The sequence below is a fragment of the Myotis nattereri genome, assembly GCF_964212035.1.
Source record: "Myotis nattereri genome assembly, chromosome: 1".
Classification (NCBI taxonomy): Eukaryota; Metazoa; Chordata; class Mammalia; order Chiroptera; family Vespertilionidae; genus Myotis; species Myotis nattereri.
This window is the reverse complement of record NC_138075.1, coordinates 132,431,487-132,452,480: the sequence shown is the minus strand read 5'-3', so window position 1 is coordinate 132,452,480 and position 20,994 is coordinate 132,431,487. Positions and strand designations below refer to the sequence as shown.

Here is a 20,994-nt window from a genome sequence, read left to right as displayed (position 1 = left end):
TGCAGGGCCTGGGCCTGGGTAGGAACTCGTCCTGGATGGAGGAACTACAGGGAGCCGGGAAATGGGAGGGAGGCTGAGGCAGGCCCAGGCCAGACTAGGTAGGGGCTTGCAAGCCCCATAGAGTTTGGTTTTACATTAAATGCAGTGGGAATCCCCTGGAGCATTTTAGGCTGAGCAGGAGCAGCTCAATGGAGAACACTCTGGCTGCTCTGGCTAAACACATCTGTCAGGAAGGTGTTACAAGAACAAAGGTGAAGGAGATGCTGGCGACAGTGGAGACGGAGCCCTCTGGGATTGATTTTGAAGGCGAGTGGAATAGAAGCTGGGTAGAGGAGAGAGGCAGGTACCAAGGATGACTCTCAAGTTGTAGCCTAGAGCCGTTCATTGATATAAAGAAGTCAGGGAGAGAACAGGGTTGCAGGAGTGGGTATTGGGAGAGAGGACTTATTTATTAGCTCTTTACTGAGTTCCTCTCCTGTGCCAGACACTCCTCTAAAAACGGGACTTGCAGTGCACAGAACAGACAGCAACCTGTGCTTTCATACACCTTTTACTTCCTTCAGGACAGAAGATAGTAACATAACTAACATGTACCGTGTGTAGAGGAACTGCATTCGCTAAAGAAAACAGAACACAAGAAAGACAGAAGAGAATGGTGGGAAGGATGCCATCTAAGAGAGTGGTCAGGCAGAGGGAGCAACGCAGGCGGCAGACAGGAGGCAGCTGCGGGCCTCTTTGCTCAGGGAGCAGAGGAAACAAAGCGGAGACAGTAGGAAATAGAGTGGAAAGGTCAGGGGTGGGGTGGAGAGCAGATTCTGTTAGGCCTTCGAGGCCACTTTCATGGCGTGGCCTTTGTACTGAGTGGAAGGGAAGCAGTGAGGAGGGTTCTTGGCAGAGTATATATGGCCCGACTTGCATTTTAACTGTTTCCTCTGGCTGACATGTTGAGGACCCAGGCAAGGGTGGGACCCGCACCATAGTGAGTGGATGTGAGGGTAGTGATGGGTTTGCTGACTGTAGTGACACATTATTTTTAAAATCATATATTGCTTTCACAATCAGAAAAAACTTTTTAGACATTGTATCAGGTTTTTACTGAAACTCGTTTTATATTATATTCAATTTAATAACTATTCTGTTCCTAAATTAAAACTAGCTCTAAGAACATCAATGTAAGATTCTTAATCATGACTTATTGGGACTTCACATCCATTTTAGTATAAAATTTTCAACTTCTTGGTGAATAATGGAGAACTAATGAACTATTTTCCTTTCAGTTATATGACGGGGAGAGTGAAAATGCCAAGCTGGCTGGAACATTCTGTGGTTCCACTGTACCCGCTCCCTTTGTCTCTTCTGGGAACTTCCTGACAGTTCAGTTTGTCAGTGACATAAGTTTAGAAAGGGAAGGATTTAATGCCACATATACCTTCATCGACAGTGAGTAAATGGAGACATTTTTATATATTATGAAACGCGTGTACTTATGCACTAAAAATAATGTCACACTTATATTTAAACTCAGTGTTAATTATCATCTAAGTTCAATGTCAATTACTAAACACCATGTTACTTACTCTATGTTTAATTCAGAGTATAAATCTGGTACAATTCTTAGCCAAGAATATATATTCTAAATTCTTCATGGAGTGATCGATGTAAATATAATTCCTTTGGGCTGGAGGGGTAGAGAAGGCAGAATTTTAAATATTGCATGTGTGATGAGACATGAGTAAAATTTGTCTTGAAAATTGTTCTTTTTTCCCATCTCAGTGACTTGTGGTGGAACATATAATGCAACTTGGACCCCACAAAATATTTCGTCACCCAATGCATCAAACCCAGATGTCCCACTTTCCACCTGCACGTGGGTCTTCGAAGCTCCTCCGCATCAGCAGGTCGAGATAACCGTGTGGGCATTCCAGCTGCAGTCGCGGGACTGCCACCAGAATTACTTGGAGTTTCAGGACACACCGGAGGTAATCATTACAGTGTGAATGGCGTTCACATCTAGTGACCTTTTTACCAGTCTTGCATAACACTTGAAGTATGAATAATGAAATAAATTGTCAAAATTTCTCCTAGCTTAATGTGTTTTTTAGCTATACACAAACCCTCTATTTAGGTGTTGAGAAATTTGAACGTGGCCCTTAGGTCAGGAACTCTCAGACTTTCATGAGCATAAGGAACATCTGGGTATCCTTATACAGGTGCATACCCCTGGGCCTCTCTCTCAGAGAATGATTCCCCCACATAGCACCCATTACTGTGAATTTTTTTAGGTTTATGTATTTTTTTTTTTTACTTATTGTCTAAAGTTTTACATATGTCTCCTTTTTCTCCAATTAACCCCCCCACCCCAAGCCATTCCCACCCCAGGCAAGCCTTCATCTTAGTTATGCTAATATGCATGCATACAAGTCCTTTGGTTGCTCTCTAACTGCCCCCGCTCCCCTGCCATTTGTCTTTGGATCTATTCTTGTTCATCAAATTATGTTGATCATTATATCCTACATATGAGTGAGATCATGTGATATTTATCTTTCTCTGACTGGCTTATTTCACTTAGCATGATGCTCTCCAGTTCCATCCATGCTGTTGCAAATGGTAAAAGTTCCTTCTTTTTTATAGCAGCGTAGTATTTCATTGTGTAGATGTACCAGAGTTTTTTAATCCACTCATCTATTGATGGGCACTTAGGTTGTTTCCAAATCTTAGCTATTGTAAATTGTGCTGCTATGAACATAGGGGTGCATATATCCTTTCTGATTGGTGTTTCTGGTTTCTCCAAATGGGAGTTCCATTTTTAACTTTTTGAGAAAACTCCATACTGTCTTCCACAGTGGCTGCACCAGTCTGCATTCCCACCAGCAGTGCAGCAGGCTTCCTTTTTCTCCACATCCTCTCCAGTACTTGTCGTTTGTTGATTTGTTGATGATAGCCATTCTGACAGGTGTGAGATGGCATCTCATTGTCATTTTGATTTGCATCTCTCAGATGATTAATGACTTTAAGCATGTTTTCATATGTCTCTTGGCCTTCTGTATGTCCTCTTCAAAAAGTGTCTATTTAGGTTCTATGCCCATTTATTGATTGGATCATTTATCTTCCTTTTGTTAAGTTGTATGAGTTCCCTGTAAACTTTGAAGATTAAACTCTTATCTGAAATATCATTAGCAAATATGTTCTCCTATGCAGTGGGCTTTCTTGTTTTGTTGATAGTTTCTTTTGCTGTGCAGAAGCTTTTATTTTGAGGTAATCCCATTTGTTTATTTTCCCCTTAGTTTCCACTGCCCTAGGAGCTGTGTTGGTAAAGATATTGCTACAACATACGTCCTCTGTTTTGCTGCCTATGGAGTCTTGTAGGATTTTTATGGTTTACTGTCTTACATTTAAGTCCTTTAGCCTTTTTGAGTTTGTTTTTGTGTATGGTGTAAGTTGGTGATGTAGTTTCACTTTTTTGCATGTATCTGACCAAATTTCCCAGCATTTTTATTGAAGAGACTGTCTTGACTCCATTATATGCTCTTGCCTCCTTTGTCAAATATTAATTGAGCATAATGACTTGGGTCGATTTCTGGGTTCTCTGTTCTGTTCCATTGGTCTATATGTCTGTTCATGTGCCAGTACCAGGCAGTTTTGAGAACAGTGGCTTGGTAATATAACTTGATATCTGGTATTGTGATCCCTCCAACTTTGTTCTTCTTTCTCAGGATTGCTGTGGCCATTCGTTTTTGTTGTTGTTGTTGTTGTTTTGTTTTGTTTTGTTTTGTTTGTTTGTTTATTCCAGATGAATTTTTGGAGAGTTTGTTCTAGATCTTTGAAGTATGCCATTGATATTTTAATGGGGATTGCATTGAATTTGTAGATTGCTTTGGGTAGTATGAATATTTTAATGATGTTGAATCTACCAATCCACGAACATGGTATGTTCTTCTATTTGTTTATGTCTTCCTCTATCTTTTTTCAATGTCCTGTAGTTTTCCGAGTACAGGTCTTTTACCTCCTTAGTTAAGTTTACTCCTAGGTATCTTAATTTTTCCATTACTATTAGTTTTTGATGAGCATCTCTGGTGTTCTGATTCTGGTGTTCCATGGGCCATGCTTGGAGAAACACTTCTGTAATTAGTGGAATCTAAGTATAGGGTGAGATGAAGGGGTCAATGCAAACACAGGGAAATCAATGAAGAGGCCATTTAGCCTGGCTGGCATGGCTCAGTGGTTGAGTGTTGATGAACTGGGAGGTCATGATTCGACCATTGTCAGGGCACATACTCAGGTTTCGGGCTCGACCCCCAGGGTGGGGTGTGCAAGAGGTGGCCGATCAGTGATTCTCTCTTATTAGTGATGTTTCTACCTCTCCCTTCCTCTCTCTGAAATCACTAAAAATATATATATATTTTTAAATATATTTTATTGCTTTTTTACAGAGAGGAATGGAGAAAGATAGAGAGTTAGAAACATCGATGAGAGAGAAACATCGATCAGCTGCCTCCTGCACATCTCCTACCGGGGATGTGCCTGCAACCCAGGTACGTGCCCTTGACCGGAATCGAACCTGGGACCTTTCAGTCCGCAGGCCGACGCTCTATCCACTGAGCCAAACTGGTTTCAGCAAAAAAATATATTTTTAAAAAGAGGCCATTTAGCCCCACTCTATTGGGACTATATTTATGGTAATGTAAGAGAGAAAAAGTGGGGAGGAGTTGTTTTGGTTTAAAAAAAAGTCCAAATTCCGATGGGATAAGTTATTGAGGAGACAGTTGGATATAAAAGTGTGATAGTGAGAAAAGGTTTGAAGATTTGGTTGTCATCATCATATGAGTCAGTAGTTAAAACAATGAGAGTAATGAGATTATCCAGGGAACTGTAAAGCGAGGAGTTGGGAACAGAGGACAGATGCCTGGGGGAACACTTGGGAATGCCTACAGTGTGAGATTAGTTAATCTACCCAAGTTAATTTTAGGAGGGTCATGTTCAAACCCCCATGTGCTGGCTTGCAATAGAAGAGGATCCAATCTACCACTTCTGAGTTTTCAAGTCCTCCTCATTCTATATCCGGGTCCCCTGTATTGCACATGTATCTTGGTGGAGGCTGACTCCAATTGGAGAGAGATTTGAGAACTACTGGCTGCTGAGCAGACACCAGATATGTTGAATTATTACAAAGCACAGACACTGAGGTATATCCTATTATCCCATGGTGGTCAAGATGCTGGGTTATCATCATTCCAATGGCTATCAGAACACTATTTGTATATCCCAGTGGTACCCTTCCTGGAAGGACTTAGAGCCAAACAAAACGCTTTAGTTAAAGCTGTTTCTATTTCCCATTGCTTCGTGAATCCAAATTTCCCACTGGGTGCAGACATGCTACTCACAGGGCACCAGACAGTTCTGTATTATAATGGCAGCTAGATTAGCCTCAAATAAGACCCTATATTTGTCATGAATAAATAATTCAGCTGAATGAATAAAGGAAATAACAAACAGTTTCAGCATGAGTAGGGAGGGAGAAAAGTTAATAAATCAACTGATAACAGAAAAACTGAAACTCTCAGGGTGTCCAAAAGTAGAAAGAGAAGATATAGTTGGAAGATCATGAAAGAATCCTGTGGTGGAGGCATTGCAGATAATAAAAAGATCTGCCTGGATAGCTGGCTTCGGAGTTGGCAACCACAGAGAGTAGAGATGAAAGTCAGTGGTATTAAGGAATGCAAATTAGGATATTTAATGGGTTCTCTGTAAGAACACTGAAACCTCCAAGTGCTCATAAAATGACTCTGAGCTAAAATACCACAAGTCTTTAATTAAGGAAGGGAAGTAACCAGGAAGAAAGTGAGAATAATGAGAAGTGTCAGAGAGTATCTTTGGCCAGATGTGGAGACTCTCAAAGGAGAACTAGCTTTGATGCAAGGACGTAGGCTGCAGAGAGCAGCCTGGGGATCCCTGCCCTTCCTCCCACCCCTCATTCTTACTCAGTAAACTGTGGACTGTGGGAAAGAAAGGCCTCTACCAGGAGAATGATGGAGACCCAGGTATCACTCAAGGCTAAGGATGTGTACAGGAATGGTTAACAATGCAATTAAAGTCCAAGTATACAATAGGGGAGTTTAGGAAAGGACCAACAGCAGGAGATATTGTGGGGTAGAAGCTCAGATCAGTACTAGGAGTTTGCAGCAGGAGTGGGGAGTGAGCCTTTCAGATGTTTAAGAATTATAGGTATTAGAGGCATATCTGTGTGAGAGGCAACAGATGCCCTGACTTTGATACAAGTAGACGAACTGTAGCTCGCTTGGACAGCACTGTGCTCAGAGCAAGGGCACAGGCCTTGGCTATGAAGAGAGGAGCATGGTCTCATTCTCAGGAGGCAACTTATCTGTCTGGTGATTTCAACATAAACTTGACCTCCCCTACTTCCTCTCCCTTAGAGAATGTGAGACAGTTGTGGATTCCAAGGCTAATGCCAGTCTTATTGCCAAGTGTCAAACAATATAACTAGTTTCCATGGCTGAATATTGAAGCACACTTTCATATGCATTTCATTTCTGCTATGGCCTATCTTCTTTTGAAGCAAAATATAATGTGATTTGGCTTCCATTTTTTTTCAGAGCAGTGGAAATGCAAGGATTCACCTCTGTGGCAGAAATGCTTCAGCTGTACCGACGTTTTATTCTTCTATGAGCACTGCCATTGTCATTTTCAAGTCCGAAGTTTTTAGTAACAACTCTAGAGTGAGTTTTACCTATCAGATTGCAGGTGAGCCCTGGAACTTTATCTTTTGTGCCAAACATCTTCCATCAGTACAATTATTGCTGGAATGGACTCCTGAGGGTAAATTAGGGCTTGTTAACTTGAGCCACACCCATATGAGGTGAGACCCTTCACCAGAAACCAGGCCCAATTTAGCAAGTTACTAAAGCTGGTTTCTGAAGAGGTCAAGCTAATATAATACTAATTCAAATGTTTATAATGTCAGCATACTCTTCAAAGTTCACATAGTTAACAATTTAAAATTATATGTTATTTTATTAGTTCTCCACTTGAACATTTATAGAAATCACTGTAGCTTAGAACATTTTTCGTCAAAACCAGGAAGCTTTGAAAGGCTATTTGATTACTAAAACTGAGAAGTTTATTTTCAGAGAATATTTTCTTTCATGTTCATTCCGAGCTTGATTAAAATTAATACTGCCTTTGATTAAAACAAACAAATAAAAACACTATGGTGTTTTCACCAAAAATGGTTAAGAACAACAATTTGCCATTTCAGTCAGAACAAATAACCCATTAAAGGGAAATCCTCATACAAGACTCTGTCTTGGAGGTAGAGACTTTATTCGTGAAAGAGTCTAAATGTCAGCCAACCACCACAGTGTGATCAGAAAAAGCACAGAGAATTCTAGAATATTCATCTTTAAAGGTGAGTGCTCCTATTTCACATTTCACCTGCGGGTGTTTCCTGTTGCCAAGACCCTGCGTAGCATTTGCTCCCCGTGCCCTTCACCTCCCCTCGGGGATCTCAGTGACCTCAAAGGTAGATGCAGAGGCTGGGTTAGTTTTTTTCTAGAGTGTTTAAATTTAGTCATTTCTTGAATTATTCCTGTCAGGTTGAAAGAACACTAACTATTGGGATACATACATTAATTGTGATTTTTTTTTTTAATCTAAGGTTGTAACAGACACTATAAAAAGGCATTTGGCAATCTGAAGAGCCCCGGATGGCCCGCTAATTATAACAGTGACATGGATTGCACTGTTACTCTCAGAGCCCCACAGAACCACTCCATTTCCCTCTTCTTCCACTCCTTTGGCATCGAGGACTCAAGTGAATGCAGACATGACTTCTTGGAGGTAACATACATTTGGATCTCATGCAAATGAATTATTTAAAAGATGATGGATCACTTCAAGTTTTTCACCTCTTTCTCTGCTGCTGCTAAAAATATATCCCTTACTCATTTCATTAATTTATTTCTTATTATTTCACTCCATAAGTCTCCTATGGCCAGGCACCAGAAATGCAATAGGGCTCCCAGGAGGCACATGGTCCAGTGGGAAGGCCAGGCAGGAAATACTCAACTCCCACAGGATGTGAGAAGGACGAACAGAGTCACGTGGGGGACAGAGAAAGCTTCTTGAAGCTTCGCGTCCTCCTTCCACCCTCCACTCCTCCCCAAACACAAGGGAGCAGCCTCCTGGGCCTGGAGCAAGCAGAGGCATGCTCCTCCAGCTCTTGCCCCTCTGTGATTCCCGTGATTCCCGGGGCACCAGCAGAGCGCCCTCTGCGCCCTTTCTGCCCCAACATCACCCACGTTGTGGAAGTGAGAAGGACTGTGGCGCTGTTATTCATGGGAAGATGTTCTGAATGAGGCCATAACTGGTGCAGGCTGTGTATGTAGCCCAATGCCTCTATTTTGCCATGAAAGTCCCAGGGCTCCCCTGGGTGTCCTTTACAAGCTCTGTGGAAAATGAATTCAGGAGGAAATAAAGTGGTCTACACAGAGGATGCTGAATTCTCTGCTCTCTTTGAGTCTGCAGTAAGGTTTCCATAAGGTTTGTTCACTCCTTTACATCTGTTATGAAGTTTAATTTTCCTGGAAAGCTCTCCTCTACAGAATTCATCTAAGTCAGTGGTTCTCAACCTTCTGGCCCTTTTAATACAGTTCCTCATGTTGTGACCCAACCATAAAATTATTTTCGTTGCTACTTCATATCTGTAATGTTGCTACTGTTATGAATTGTAATGTAAATATCTGATATGCAGGATGGTCTTAGGCGACTCCTGTGAAAGGGTCGTTCGACCACCAAAGGGGTCTCGAGCCACAGGTTGAGAACCGCTGACCTAAGTCCTTTGTTGATGAATATTCTTAACCTATAATGTGACAAGTAGTGGGAGGAAGCTCCTGCCTTTTCCATGGGGAATACTTGCCCTGGTAGGAAACTGGGCAGGGAGGAGTCGAGGAGTCGAGGAGAGAAATACAGTACTGTTTGTGTCAATCAGGGTGTTCAACTCAGACCTATGTACCTCATGCACCACGGAATCTAAACATTTGTATGAAGCGCAAACAGAAAGGAAGGGAGGAGTGGGATACCGGGAAGGACAGACTACCCAATCATTTTGGAATCCCACTGAAGCTACATCCTGCTCACCTCAAGCCTGAGTTGATCATCGCTGACTGGAGTTAGTGTTTGTCCTTCGCCTTTGTCCGCTGGGAGTGAAGGCCAGCTCTCGAACACTGACGGATGAGGACTTCTCCTCCCAGCTTTCCTTCCTTATCCCATAGAAATGGGTCTGAAACTTCTTGTCTTACGAACAAAAACAGGAAACTGCTATTTAGGCCTGTGAAGTGCAGCTGCCTCTGGTTGTTGGTGGGAAGATCGTGGCACGGTTCATGTGGCAGCCATCCCAGCAAACCTCGGCATTCCATCGGTGAGCTATGGCAGGAACAGAAATTTCTGAGGATCCCAACTGTATTAATCAACTCAAAGGCCAAGCCCTAGATCACATTTGGAATTTGCAGTTGTCTTCAGATCTTTGAGACCCTCTCTTCTCAAGGTCCTCTAATGTCCCAGAGATGTCTACCACTCTCATGGTTCCTGCGAAGAGAAAAATGTATAGAATAAGTCATTAGCATGTTCCGTGGGAATCAATACTTTGCTCATCTCTCAGAGCATCAGCTTTCCTAAAGATAATCAACAGGAAAAAGGCCCAAAGCCAAGAGTATTTGTGATGGCACATCTGGTCCTCCAGCACCCTTGGATTGGCACCCGTCTCTGTCTCCTGGTAGATAACTGGCTACTCTGTCCATGGCAAGGCACTCCAAAAAGCACCAGAGAGGCATTATTCCCTCGATTGGCTACTACATAGACCTAAAAGGAAACTCTGCAGGTTAACACAACCCAGCAAGATGAGGCCCTGGACCTCTGAAGACACGCTATGACTTAGAACAATCAGCAGTGGACCAAATGTTAAACTACGAAACTATAAAGGAGGAACTTCCAAGATTCTGAGTACCTATATTAATAAAACCATCACCTCTGCTTTGCCTGGAGTCCTCCTCAAATGCACAGGAGGAGCCAGGCCTGAGGACAGAACGAGGCTAAGTTCACAGTGTGTATGTGGTTATAGACATGTTGACTCGCTTCCTGGTTTTCTGTGTGTCTACTCCATGCAGTGAATTTAAAAAAAAAAAATCTAATCAGCTATAAAATGTATTTTTAAAATATATCTTAACAGTAAGAAATTTTGTCCATTGAGTTGTCTCCTTTTTTCATATAGAAATTTCTTTTGTTTGAACATTATATGCTTTACTAGAGGCATGTGCACAAAATTTGTGCATGGGGTGGGGGTCCCTTAGCCTGGCCTGCACCATCTCACAATCTGGGAGCCCTCAGGGGATGTCCGACTGCTGGTTTAGGCCCGATCCCACAGTGGGACATCCCTCTCACAATCTGGGACTGCTGGCTCCAAACCTCTCGCCTGCCTGCCTGCCTGATCGTCCTAACCCCTCTGCCTGCCTGCCTGATCACCCCTAACCACTCTGCCTGCCTGATCGCCCCTAACCACTTGCCTAGCTGCCTTATCACCCCTAACTGTTCACCTGCCTGCCTGATCACCCCTAACCACTCAGCCTGCCAGCCTGATCACCCCTAACCACTCAGCCTGCCTGCCTGATTGCCCCTAACCACTCTCACTACCTGCCTGATCTCCCCTAACCACTCACCTGCCTGCCTTATCCCAACTGCTCACCTGGCTGCCTTATCACCCCTAACCACTCTGCCTGCCTGCCTGATTGCCCCTAACCACTTTGTCTGCCTGATCACCCCTAACCACTCTGTCTGCCTGTCTGATCGCCCCTTACCGCTTGCCTGCCTGCCTGATTGCCCCTAACCACTCTGTCTGCCTACCTCATCACCCCTAACCACCTCTGCCTGCCTGCTTGATTGCCCCTAACCCCCTCTGCCTCGGCCCCTGCAGCCGCGGCTTCATCCTGAAGGATATCCGGAATGACATCCGACTGTCCGATCTAATTAGCATATTACGCTTTTATTATTATAGATTATATGCTAATGTGTGGCAATGATAAATCAAAGAAGTATAACATACTCAAGGATAATAATTCATGACTCATTTTTAAAGGTAAGAAATGGAAGTGATAGCAGTTCGCCATTACTCGGCACATATTGTGGAACTCTGTTGCCAAATCCTATCTTCTCTCAAAATAATGAACTGTACCTGCGATTTAAGAGTGATAGTGCAACTTCCAGTCATGGATATGAAATTATCTGGACCTCATCCCCCTCTGGTAAGACATTTGCACTTTGTGTGGTAAAGCAAGTAGGTGAGAAAAACATAATGTGCCTAATAGAAAAAGGCCATTAAAAGTGGCCTATCTTTTTAGCCATCTGTATACTTGAATATTTTCTGATAAAAGTAGAGATTTTTAACAATGAACGTACAAAGATTCGATTTAATTCTACTTTTACTCATTTCTGTAGATTATGATATGTTAAAGAATATACATTTACATATAGTATAAAGATTTTAAAAATTCCTTTATAAATCCTGATTTTGTCATATTTTTTACTTTTGAGTTAATCATCAAGGTAGTTCTCTGAGAATTAAAAGGAAAAGTTTTTTTAAAAAGGCACATTACAACCCCATCCTTGTGCTTACATAAGCAGCTGTGCTCTGGGCAGCTCCTGTCATTTCTGGGCAGTCCTGGAGGTTAATTGCTTTTTCAGGGCAATAAGTACCTTTCTGCATCTTTGATTGGTTGTTTATCAAATAATGAAGGAAATTTAAGTCATGTCATTATCTTTAAACTCAAAAGAGAAAGAATACTTTGTGACATGTCCTCCAGATACCTAAAAACTTTCAAAATAAGAATGATAAAAATGACATTTTAAATACACTGAGGAACAAGAAAAGGGTTCTATCAAGACAATCATAGGTAATGGAATCTTGGCGCCTAAAGATACTTAAAGATGAGCTTCAATGCCCTAATTTCACAGATGAGGACAGACAACACCGAACTAACGAGTTGCGCAACACGCAGAGCTACCAGTAGATCGTGGTGGAGGCAGGACCAGACGCCGGCGGTCAGAACCCGGCCCATTTGCTTGTTTTGTCATGCCATGTCATGTATCTTCCTCCCGTGACGCACCATATCTGGATACGCAAGGCTATCTGGTCTGAATAATGATAGTATACAAATAAACAAATTAACACCAACACTTACTTTTTGTGGCTTTAAGTATGTCAATCTTGGAACTGCCAGTGATAAGCCCAGTCAAGTCACTTTTATAATAATTACTGCCCAAACATCCAGTAACATGTTTTCTGTTCGGCCCTGAAATTTCACTTTTATTTCACCCACGTCATTATAAGAACTCACTGCTTATGGAGAACTCTACCATAAAAAGTACACAGCAACTTCAATTACCCTCCCCTACAGTTACCTAATTTAGTTCTCGGTTTTCCCATTTTGTTTGCAGCCCACCATTTTCAAAGAACTGACCTGGAGGAAGCTGCCCCTAAGTCATGATAGAGGGAAAGGAAGATGTGGTGCAGAAAGGGGTGGGGGAGGCTTGGGGGGCAGCCTGGTGGTGAGGGAGTGGGAGGGACTAAGCTCAGAGGAGAAACAGGAAAAGGGTCTCCCCCTCCACTGCTCTTGCAGAGGGTCTCAGCACCTTAAGGAAACAGCAGCCCCATCTTATTGCCGTACAAGTGCACTAAAGGACTCCAACTGTTTTCTTCTTTGTTGAATCAAATTTCCTGCAATTCTTTCTTGCAGGCTGTGGTGGAACTCTTTCTGGCGACCATGGCTCCTTCACCAGCCCTGGCTATCCGGGCACTTACCCAAACCACACTCACTGCGAATGGGCCATCATCGCTCCTGCTGGAAGGCTTGTCACCGTCAACTTTTACTTCATCAGCATCGACGATCCTGGAGACTGTGTCCAGAACTATCTTCTGCTCTATGATGGGCCAGATGTTAATTCTCCATCCTCCGGACCATATTGTGGCACAGTGAGTAGAGCAAGATTTTCAAATTCCCATTTGTTATGTTTAAATAATGAAAGTAACTCAGCATACACTTTTAAAGGCAGACACATGCAAAGTACAAAGCACAATGTACTGTTACATATTCCGTACAGTTTTCAGATTTTTCGTTCTATTTGGGGGAGAATGAGTGCCACCTAGTGGTCATTGCATTAAATTAATAGTAATATAGTTTCCAAACCCAAGTGTGGGTTTGTGTGCATCGGAATTACATACAGTTATACAGTTTTTACATAGGAATCACCTATGCTGTTACAGTTATTAATTGCAGACTTCCAGTACACACACCTACTAAATCAGAATTTCTGGGGGAGGAGGTGTGGCACATTGTTTTTTAAAAGTTCCATTTCAATGCACCACTAAAGGTTGAATACCCGAATTTGTTTCTGCATGATTAGGACTTCAGAAAATTTAGGTGCCTGGCTCCATTTCATATACTTCTTGTTGAAAATTGTGCAGACTCTTTGAAGAAGACACAGATATTAAAGACTGGTCTGGTGACCAGGCGTTTGATAGTTTTTGCAAAGTTCTGATGGACTGGTAGATTTCTGACATTGACTCAACACTGTTTGCATGTGCCTGCACTGCCCTCTCGTTTTACTGAAAGTAGATACTAACAGAGCTTTCAAGTAAGCAAATGTGATTGCTGATGGGAGGGTATCTACTTCTCACTGTTCTACTTTTCAGCCACTTAGGCTTTCTAACCAAACCTGACTGAGAATTATGTCATTTGGAAATCTACATAGTTTTTTTCAAAATATATTTTTATTGATTTCAGAAAGGGAGAGGGAAATGAAACATCAACGATGAGAGAGTATCATTGATCAGCTGCCCTCTGCATGTCCTACACTGGAAATTGAGCCCACAACTCAGGCATGTGCCCTGATTGGGAATCGAACCGTGACCTCTTGTTTCATAGGTCCATGCTCAACCACTGAACCATGCCAGCTGGGCAATCTAGATAGTTTTTTAAAAAAATATAACATGATTTGTAAAATTATCAAATGTTTATTTTCAGAATTATCAGAAAATAAATGACTTTCCAAAGCCCTGGGAATTCTCCTATGCATTCTTTTAAAACACCTTTTGAGTATATTTGCAGATGCACAATATATTTTATACTGTTTTGTCATATGGATTTTTCACTTACCAAAATATCATTACCATCTTATACCAATAAAAACACTGGGGTATCATATTTAATCATTGGATGGGTATTCTATTGCACAGGTACCACCTAATTTATTTGATGAATCCTCTCTGGTTTATAGACAATACTGTGAAAAACTCTCTTTAGCTGTATCCTTATGTACAGAGTTAATCACCTGGGAGCAGTCTGAGTCACCTGGCCAGTAGATACTGAATCCCTGTTATTCTCAGGGGATTCACAGGAAAGAGAAGCCAGTCAATGTGTCACATTTCAAATTTAGAGACTGACTAGGTCTTAGAATTTATTTGAAATTCATAAACATTTCAAAAGGGGAAAAAAGAGGTCACCTTTAACAACACCATTATTTTGTATCTGCTTGGCTTTGTTTTGTTTTCAGTGACTTTCAAACATACAACCCCATTTGCTCCCCACAGAGGTAATTCAGTGATGTGGGAAGAACAAGGATAACCAGGACTTTGCAGATAAAAGAAACTGAGGGTAGAACTTAACTGTCATTTAAATTAATGGCACACTAAGGCAAAGTCTATAATTAGATATGTCAGGTTTTTTTAAAATTGTGGGTATTTATAATATTTCACCAGTTTTACATTTTCTTTGATAAATGAGGACATCATTTTAAGTATAATTGTTTTCTTTTTAAAATTACAGATACAACTGATTTCTTTAGCATTTCAAGTTCAATAAAATCAGTTTACTTCCAGAGTGATAAAAGCCACTCCTTAGATTGTTAACCTAAGTAACAAAATCTAAGCATGAAAGAATAACAGGAAAAATTCAGAGAATCAAAGAAGAGTTAAAACTTTGGTTAACTATTCACACTAGTTTGTTAAAGTAAAATAATAATTGAAAAATTTGCTGAGATTAAAATGGAAAGACAAAATTGCATGCATGCAGAAATATGCAATATAGAATATACCTTGATATATATCTCTTTGGGAAAATATTCTGTGCTGTACTCACTTGAATAATTCACTGTCATGGAAATGTCTGCCTTTGATGAGTCTTTGGGAGAATTGATGCAGTGAGGCTCAGTAGAATGGAGGCCAGATTCCAAACTGCAAGGAATCTCAACCCACTGTATAGTTTACTGACATATTTGGCTCACAGTTCACCGACTCCCATTTAGAATGTAGCTCACGAGAACAAGACCTTTTGTCCGTTTGGCTCATTTTTTTATAACTCCAGTGCTAAAAAAAAAAAAAGTGCCTGCAACATGGAAGTCTCTTGATACCAGGATAATATTTGTTAAATGATTAGGAAATGGGAGAAAGCTGAGACCTCATCCCCAAACACACATTGTTCCACAGAAAGGGAAATGAAAATAAATCCCCAAAGAAAACTATAGATATTAAGGGGAGAGAGTTGCATACTTTACTTACATGACTGTTTCGGTTGCAAATATAAGTATGTGTTTTCATTAGAAAAATTAAAATTTTAGTAAGAACTTGAATTGGAAATTCAATTTTTTGTGTTGTTAATACTCACCCGAGGATATTTTCCCCCTGTTGATTCTTAGACAGAATAAAAGGGAGAAGGAGAGACACAGAGAGAAACATTGACATGAAATACATCAATTGGTTGCCTCCTGCACTTGGGGATCGAGCCTGCAACCGAGGTATGTGCCCTTGACCGGAATTGAACCTGAGACCTTTCAGTCCACGGGCTGATGCTCTAACTACTGAGCCAAACCAGCTAGGATGGAAATTCAATTTTTAATGACAATTATTCTGAGATACAATTCACATACCATGCAATTCATCTACTTAAAGTATATAATTCAATAGTTTTATTAGACTGAAAGTTGTGTAGCTATCATCACTACAACCAATTTTAAACATTTTCCATTACCCCCAATGACCCCAGTAAACTATATTCATAACACCCTATTTCCCTTCAACCCCTAACACCAGTAATATTCTTTTATAAAGTATGTATATTAATTCCTAGCAAGATTACTTCTAGACATATTTAACAATTTACTGTAATTTTGTTACTGCTTTTTGTAGTACCTTTTAGTATGTTAACATTTTTTGAAAAAGGTTCAGATTTGTGAATAATATAACTTGTTACTTTTTTTTTTCAATTTTAGGACACTAACATAGCTCCCTTTGTGGCCTCCTCACATCGGGTCTTCGTAGAATTTCATGCAGAATATGCAGTGCGGCCGTCAGCAATACAGTTAACCTGGGACAGCTGAGGGCACCACACTGATTCAGCACCGTGGCTCATCTGCAGGAGCCTCAGACATCGCCCTGGACAGAGTTCTGCCATCCTGATCTGTGACCCTGTCTATGCCACTGAGAGTAACTTTAACACTTGTTTTTCACCAAAGAATGTGTGGAATCAGTATTTGTACATTTTTAATTTTGGCTGTGCTCCTCATCCTTAATTCTAATATTTGAGCTGAAATTTTCTAAAATTCCCTAAAGAGTTGGAAATGATTATGGTATATGTGCTGTAAATTTTCAAACGTAAATGATAAAACAGAGGTGTGATTTTTACTGTGAATGGCAAATTATGTGTAATAAACTTGAATTGTACACAAATATGCTGCATTCATTTTTAACTTCATTTTTCATTTTTTTATTGTTTAAGGTATCACAAATAGTAGTACATATGTCTCTCCCTCTTTCTTTTCCCCCATTGACCTCCCCCCGGCCTCCCCTAACCCTTGGCACTTGCCCTCAACACCCCCCACCCCCCGCCTCCACCAGTGTCTTATGTCTGTTGGTTGTGCTTTTATGCATGCATACAACTCCTTTGGCTGATCTCTTACCCCTCCAACCCTCCCCTACCTTCCCGCTGTAGTTTGACAGTCTGTTCAATGCTTCTTGGCCTCTATCTATTTTTGTTCATTCACTATAAGATGTAGGTGTATATAAATTTTCAAGTTCAATTTTTACATTTTAGTATGAATCCTTCAGGGAAAGAACACTGGAGCCAAGCTGCTGCATTCGGATTTAGTTCTACCAGTTAAGAAGTGTTTACTTAATTCTCTCTGTTTCAGTTTCCATAAGTACCACCAGTTTAAAAATATAATACGTGGAGTTATAAATAGTTGAACAACACTTTTACAAACTTTTCTGGTGCCTTTAACAAAACAAGAGACTTTATGTTAAATATGCAAAGTTAGGTCCTATTAAGAACATGGGACCAAGAGGATGAAAGAAGCTTTGGGAATGTTTTACTTTATTGTACTCTTATATTCAAACTAGTGGCCCAGTGCACGAAATTCGTCCACATTAAAAGGGAATTAATTAGCGGAAATATTTTAATATTGCTATTTGCCCTTTCTCTATAATATAAGTGTGAGAGATGAAAGGAAATTAGTAAAATGTATATGAAAATAATATATAAATTTATTAATAAATAAACAGCAACAAAAGGATAAACAACAACAACAGAGGCATGATATAAAAACAACAAAAACATGATATATTTTTATTATCTACAGATATAGTATTTCCAAAGGTAGCTTCAATAATAGATCCATTACAAATCATTTCACAGGGGATTTCAATAATATCCATTCCTAAATAAAAACTGCTATCAAGTTTGCCATCTCCAAGTTTTACTAACCATCCACTATAAGCAGAATCCTCTGATCTCATATTTGTTGTAAGAGACAACTTTCTGAAACATCCCCAAACATTACAGTACTTTAAACTCATTTGTACTATGGCCGATCGCATAGCATGCCGTACATTACTGAGACATTGTCGAAAATCCCCTCCAAGAAGGAGAACTTTCCCACCAACTACAACATTCAAATTCATAATTTCTCTTAATAATCTGTCTATGGTGTTTATAGCATGACTGGATGCCATGGTGCATTCATCAATAATGAGAAGTTGGGCCTTTATAATAGTTTTAGCAACTTCACTGTTTATATCGAGTCTAGAAATTAAAGTTTCATTTAATGGAATCGGTAATTTATATTGGGAATGAAAGGTGCTTTCACCGAGACGTAAATTTGCAGCAATTCCTGTAGACGCTGTGGGTAAAACAGTACCACCATGACCTCTAATATAATGTATTAAAACTTTATACAGATATGCAGGTGAATAGGATTCCTAGCTGGCAGGCCCCTGACAGCAAGCTGGCCACCTGTCGATTCCGTGAGGAATGGGGCTCCCTCTTCCCTCCTGTCAGGGTCCAGGGTGCAGGTGAATGGGGTTCCTGGCTGGCAGGCCACTGACAGCAAGCTATCCAACAGCGGATTCTGTGAGGAATGGGGCTCCCTTCTCCCTACTGTCAGGGTCTGGTTTGAAGGCTGGCCACGCCCCCTGCTGGGCCAGACCCAGAGTTCTACCCACAGCAGCAACCCAAGACTGACTGCTGCTGGGCGCTCCTGGCGCTCTGACGGTGGGTTCTTCCTTCAGGCCTTTAGGGAAACAGCTTGGGGAGTATGCAGCCCTTGGCAAGGTGACCCAGGACTCAGTGCGTCCATGCTCCGAGGGCAGGTTCCTGCCTGAAACCTTGCCCTCGCAGGAAACAGCTTGGGGAGGGTGCAGCTGTTGCCAAGACAACCCCTGCAGGACTGACTTCCTTCCAGTTGGTCAAGCCTCGGACGTGATGCCTTACACCCAGGGTTTTTATATAAATAGATGCCACAGAAATTTTTTTCTGCAGGAGTAGAGAGCCCCATAAATAATATATTTTTTACCTTAAAAAGTCCTGCTTCCTTTCACTCTGTATTATGGATAGATGCATCAACTTTATGGATGACATGCTATTGGAAAGAACTGTGAATGCAATGAAGAGTACCATCAAATCAAAAGGAACAATGCACTAAAACTATCAAGATGAAATTTGATAGGGATTGATAAAAGATCGAGCACTTTTATCTAAAAATGAATCACCAAGCTACAGAATGTGGAGAAAGTTAAACAATAACCTATGAAATGACGTAGGAGTTTTATCTGAAAGCAAGATTAACATAGGCAGCTGTCAAACAATAAAAAATGATTTGATCTTAGATTATATCATTAGAGTAATGGGATCTACAAGAATCATTTTCCATCAGAAAAACATGCTTCCCTAGAAGGCATATTACAGTATTTAGGAGGTGAAGAACGCATTCTCAAATACTAAATTGAAAACTTAAAACAGGGAAAAAGAATATTTTGTCCCCTTCTATAGGTTGTCTTTTCAATTCATTGGTGGTTTCCTTTGCAGTGTGGAAGCTCTTTAGCTTAATGTAGTCCCACTTGTTTTAATTTTTGTTGTCTGTGCTTTTGGTTACTTATGTGAGAATTCATTGCCAAGACTGTTATCAAGGATGTTTTCTTTCTGTTTTCTTCTAGGGGTTTTATGGTTTCATGTCTTACATTTAAATCTTTGATCTATTTCGAGCTAATTTTTGCAAGTGGAATAAGGGGCCCAGTTTCTTTCTTTTGCATGTGGTTGTCCAGTTTCCCCACCACCATTTATTGAAAAAATTGTCCTTTCTCCATTTTATGCTCTTGGCTTCCTTGCAAAAAATTACTTGACCGTACATGTGGGGGACTATGTCTGGGCTCCCTATTCTGTTTCATTGATCTATGGGCCTGTTTTTAATACCAGTATCATGCTGTTTGATTACTATAGCATTGTAATGTAGCTTGAAATCAGTAAGTGTGATGCCTCTAGCTTTGTTGTTCTTTTACTTTTCAATTACAATTTACATTCAATATTATTTTGTATTAGTTTCAGGTGTACAGCATAGTGGATAGACAGCATATATTTTACATAGTTATTACAATATTATTGACTATATTCCCCTATGCTGTACTTTACATCCCTGAAATTATGTTGTAACTACCAATTTGTACTCAATCCCTTCACTTTTTTCACCCAGTTCTCTAACCCACCTCCCCTCTGACTACCATCAGTTTGTTCTCAGTATCAATGAGTCTGTTCCAATTTTGTTTGTTTATTCCATCTGTTAGATTCCACATACAAGTGAAATCACAAGATATTTGCCTTTCTCTAACTGACTTCACTTAGCATAATACCCTCTAGGTCCATCCATGCTGTCGCAATGGTAAAATTTCATTTATTTTTCATGGCTAACTGGGCCATGCTCTGATGTGATCTGAAGCCTGCCTCTGGGCATGTTAGTTCTGGAGCCTCATGGGAGGAACTCCAGTATAGGTCAATGTCAGGCACTGCCTGTGACCCATCCTGGAGCTACAAAGTGACCTACAGTTTGTGGCTCCCTCTGCTGGGGCTGGGTGCATGTGGAAGGGGACAAGCTGTAGACCAAGCACAGCTTCCACCATCACTGAGCCTAAAGGCAGATCAGCAAAAGGCCCAAGGCCCTCCGAGATCTGCCTCCACCTGCCAGCTGCTCCACCACCCCTTGAATCTTCCCGGACTCCCTTGAGGGCTTTCTAAGAAAGTCTGCACAGTGGGCCCAAGCTGGCTTCAGCCAGCAGTCTCCTCTGCATGGTAGAGTTTGCAGGAAGGGACCACTGAGAGTTGGGAGGATGTGGCTAGTGGATTTCCTATGCTGGGGGTGACTCTGGTCAGGCACACAGCTCAGTCTCTCCACATGCCCATCACCAATATGCCGAGACTGTCCAAACTTTCTTAAGAGCTCTCCCAGGAAGTCTGCATTGCAGGTCCAGACTGGCTGCAGCCAGTAGACTCCTTCACAGGGTGTAAACTCAGCAGGGTGTGGCCACCTTGAGTGGGGAGAGTGGGTTACTGGATCTCCTGTGTGGGGGTGATCTAGTCAGGCCCACAAGTGTGTGTGTTGGGTTGGAATGGC

At 41.1% G+C, this 20,994-nt stretch overlaps 1 protein-coding gene across 1 annotated transcript in view; it reads left to right on the top strand.

Moving 5' to 3' along the window:
* The window catches only part of CUBN (cubilin), a gene marked incomplete at its 5' end in the record, with an annotated part of 286,558 nt that extends 269,774 nt beyond the window's left edge, over positions 1–16,784 (top strand). The window contains 7 exons of the mRNA XM_081091329.1: positions 1,278–1,440; positions 1,774–1,979; positions 6,612–6,759; positions 7,673–7,854; positions 11,144–11,309; positions 12,801–13,036; positions 16,330–16,784. Of these exons, the coding sequence (XP_080947455.1) occupies positions 1,278–1,440; positions 1,774–1,979; positions 6,612–6,759; positions 7,673–7,854; positions 11,144–11,309; positions 12,801–13,036; positions 16,330–16,437 (1,209 nt within the window). The 3' untranslated portion in view covers positions 16,438–16,784. The remainder of the gene's footprint in view (positions 1–1,277; positions 1,441–1,773; positions 1,980–6,611; positions 6,760–7,672; positions 7,855–11,143; positions 11,310–12,800; positions 13,037–16,329) is intronic.
* Positions 16,785–20,994: the final 4,210 nt, after the last annotated feature.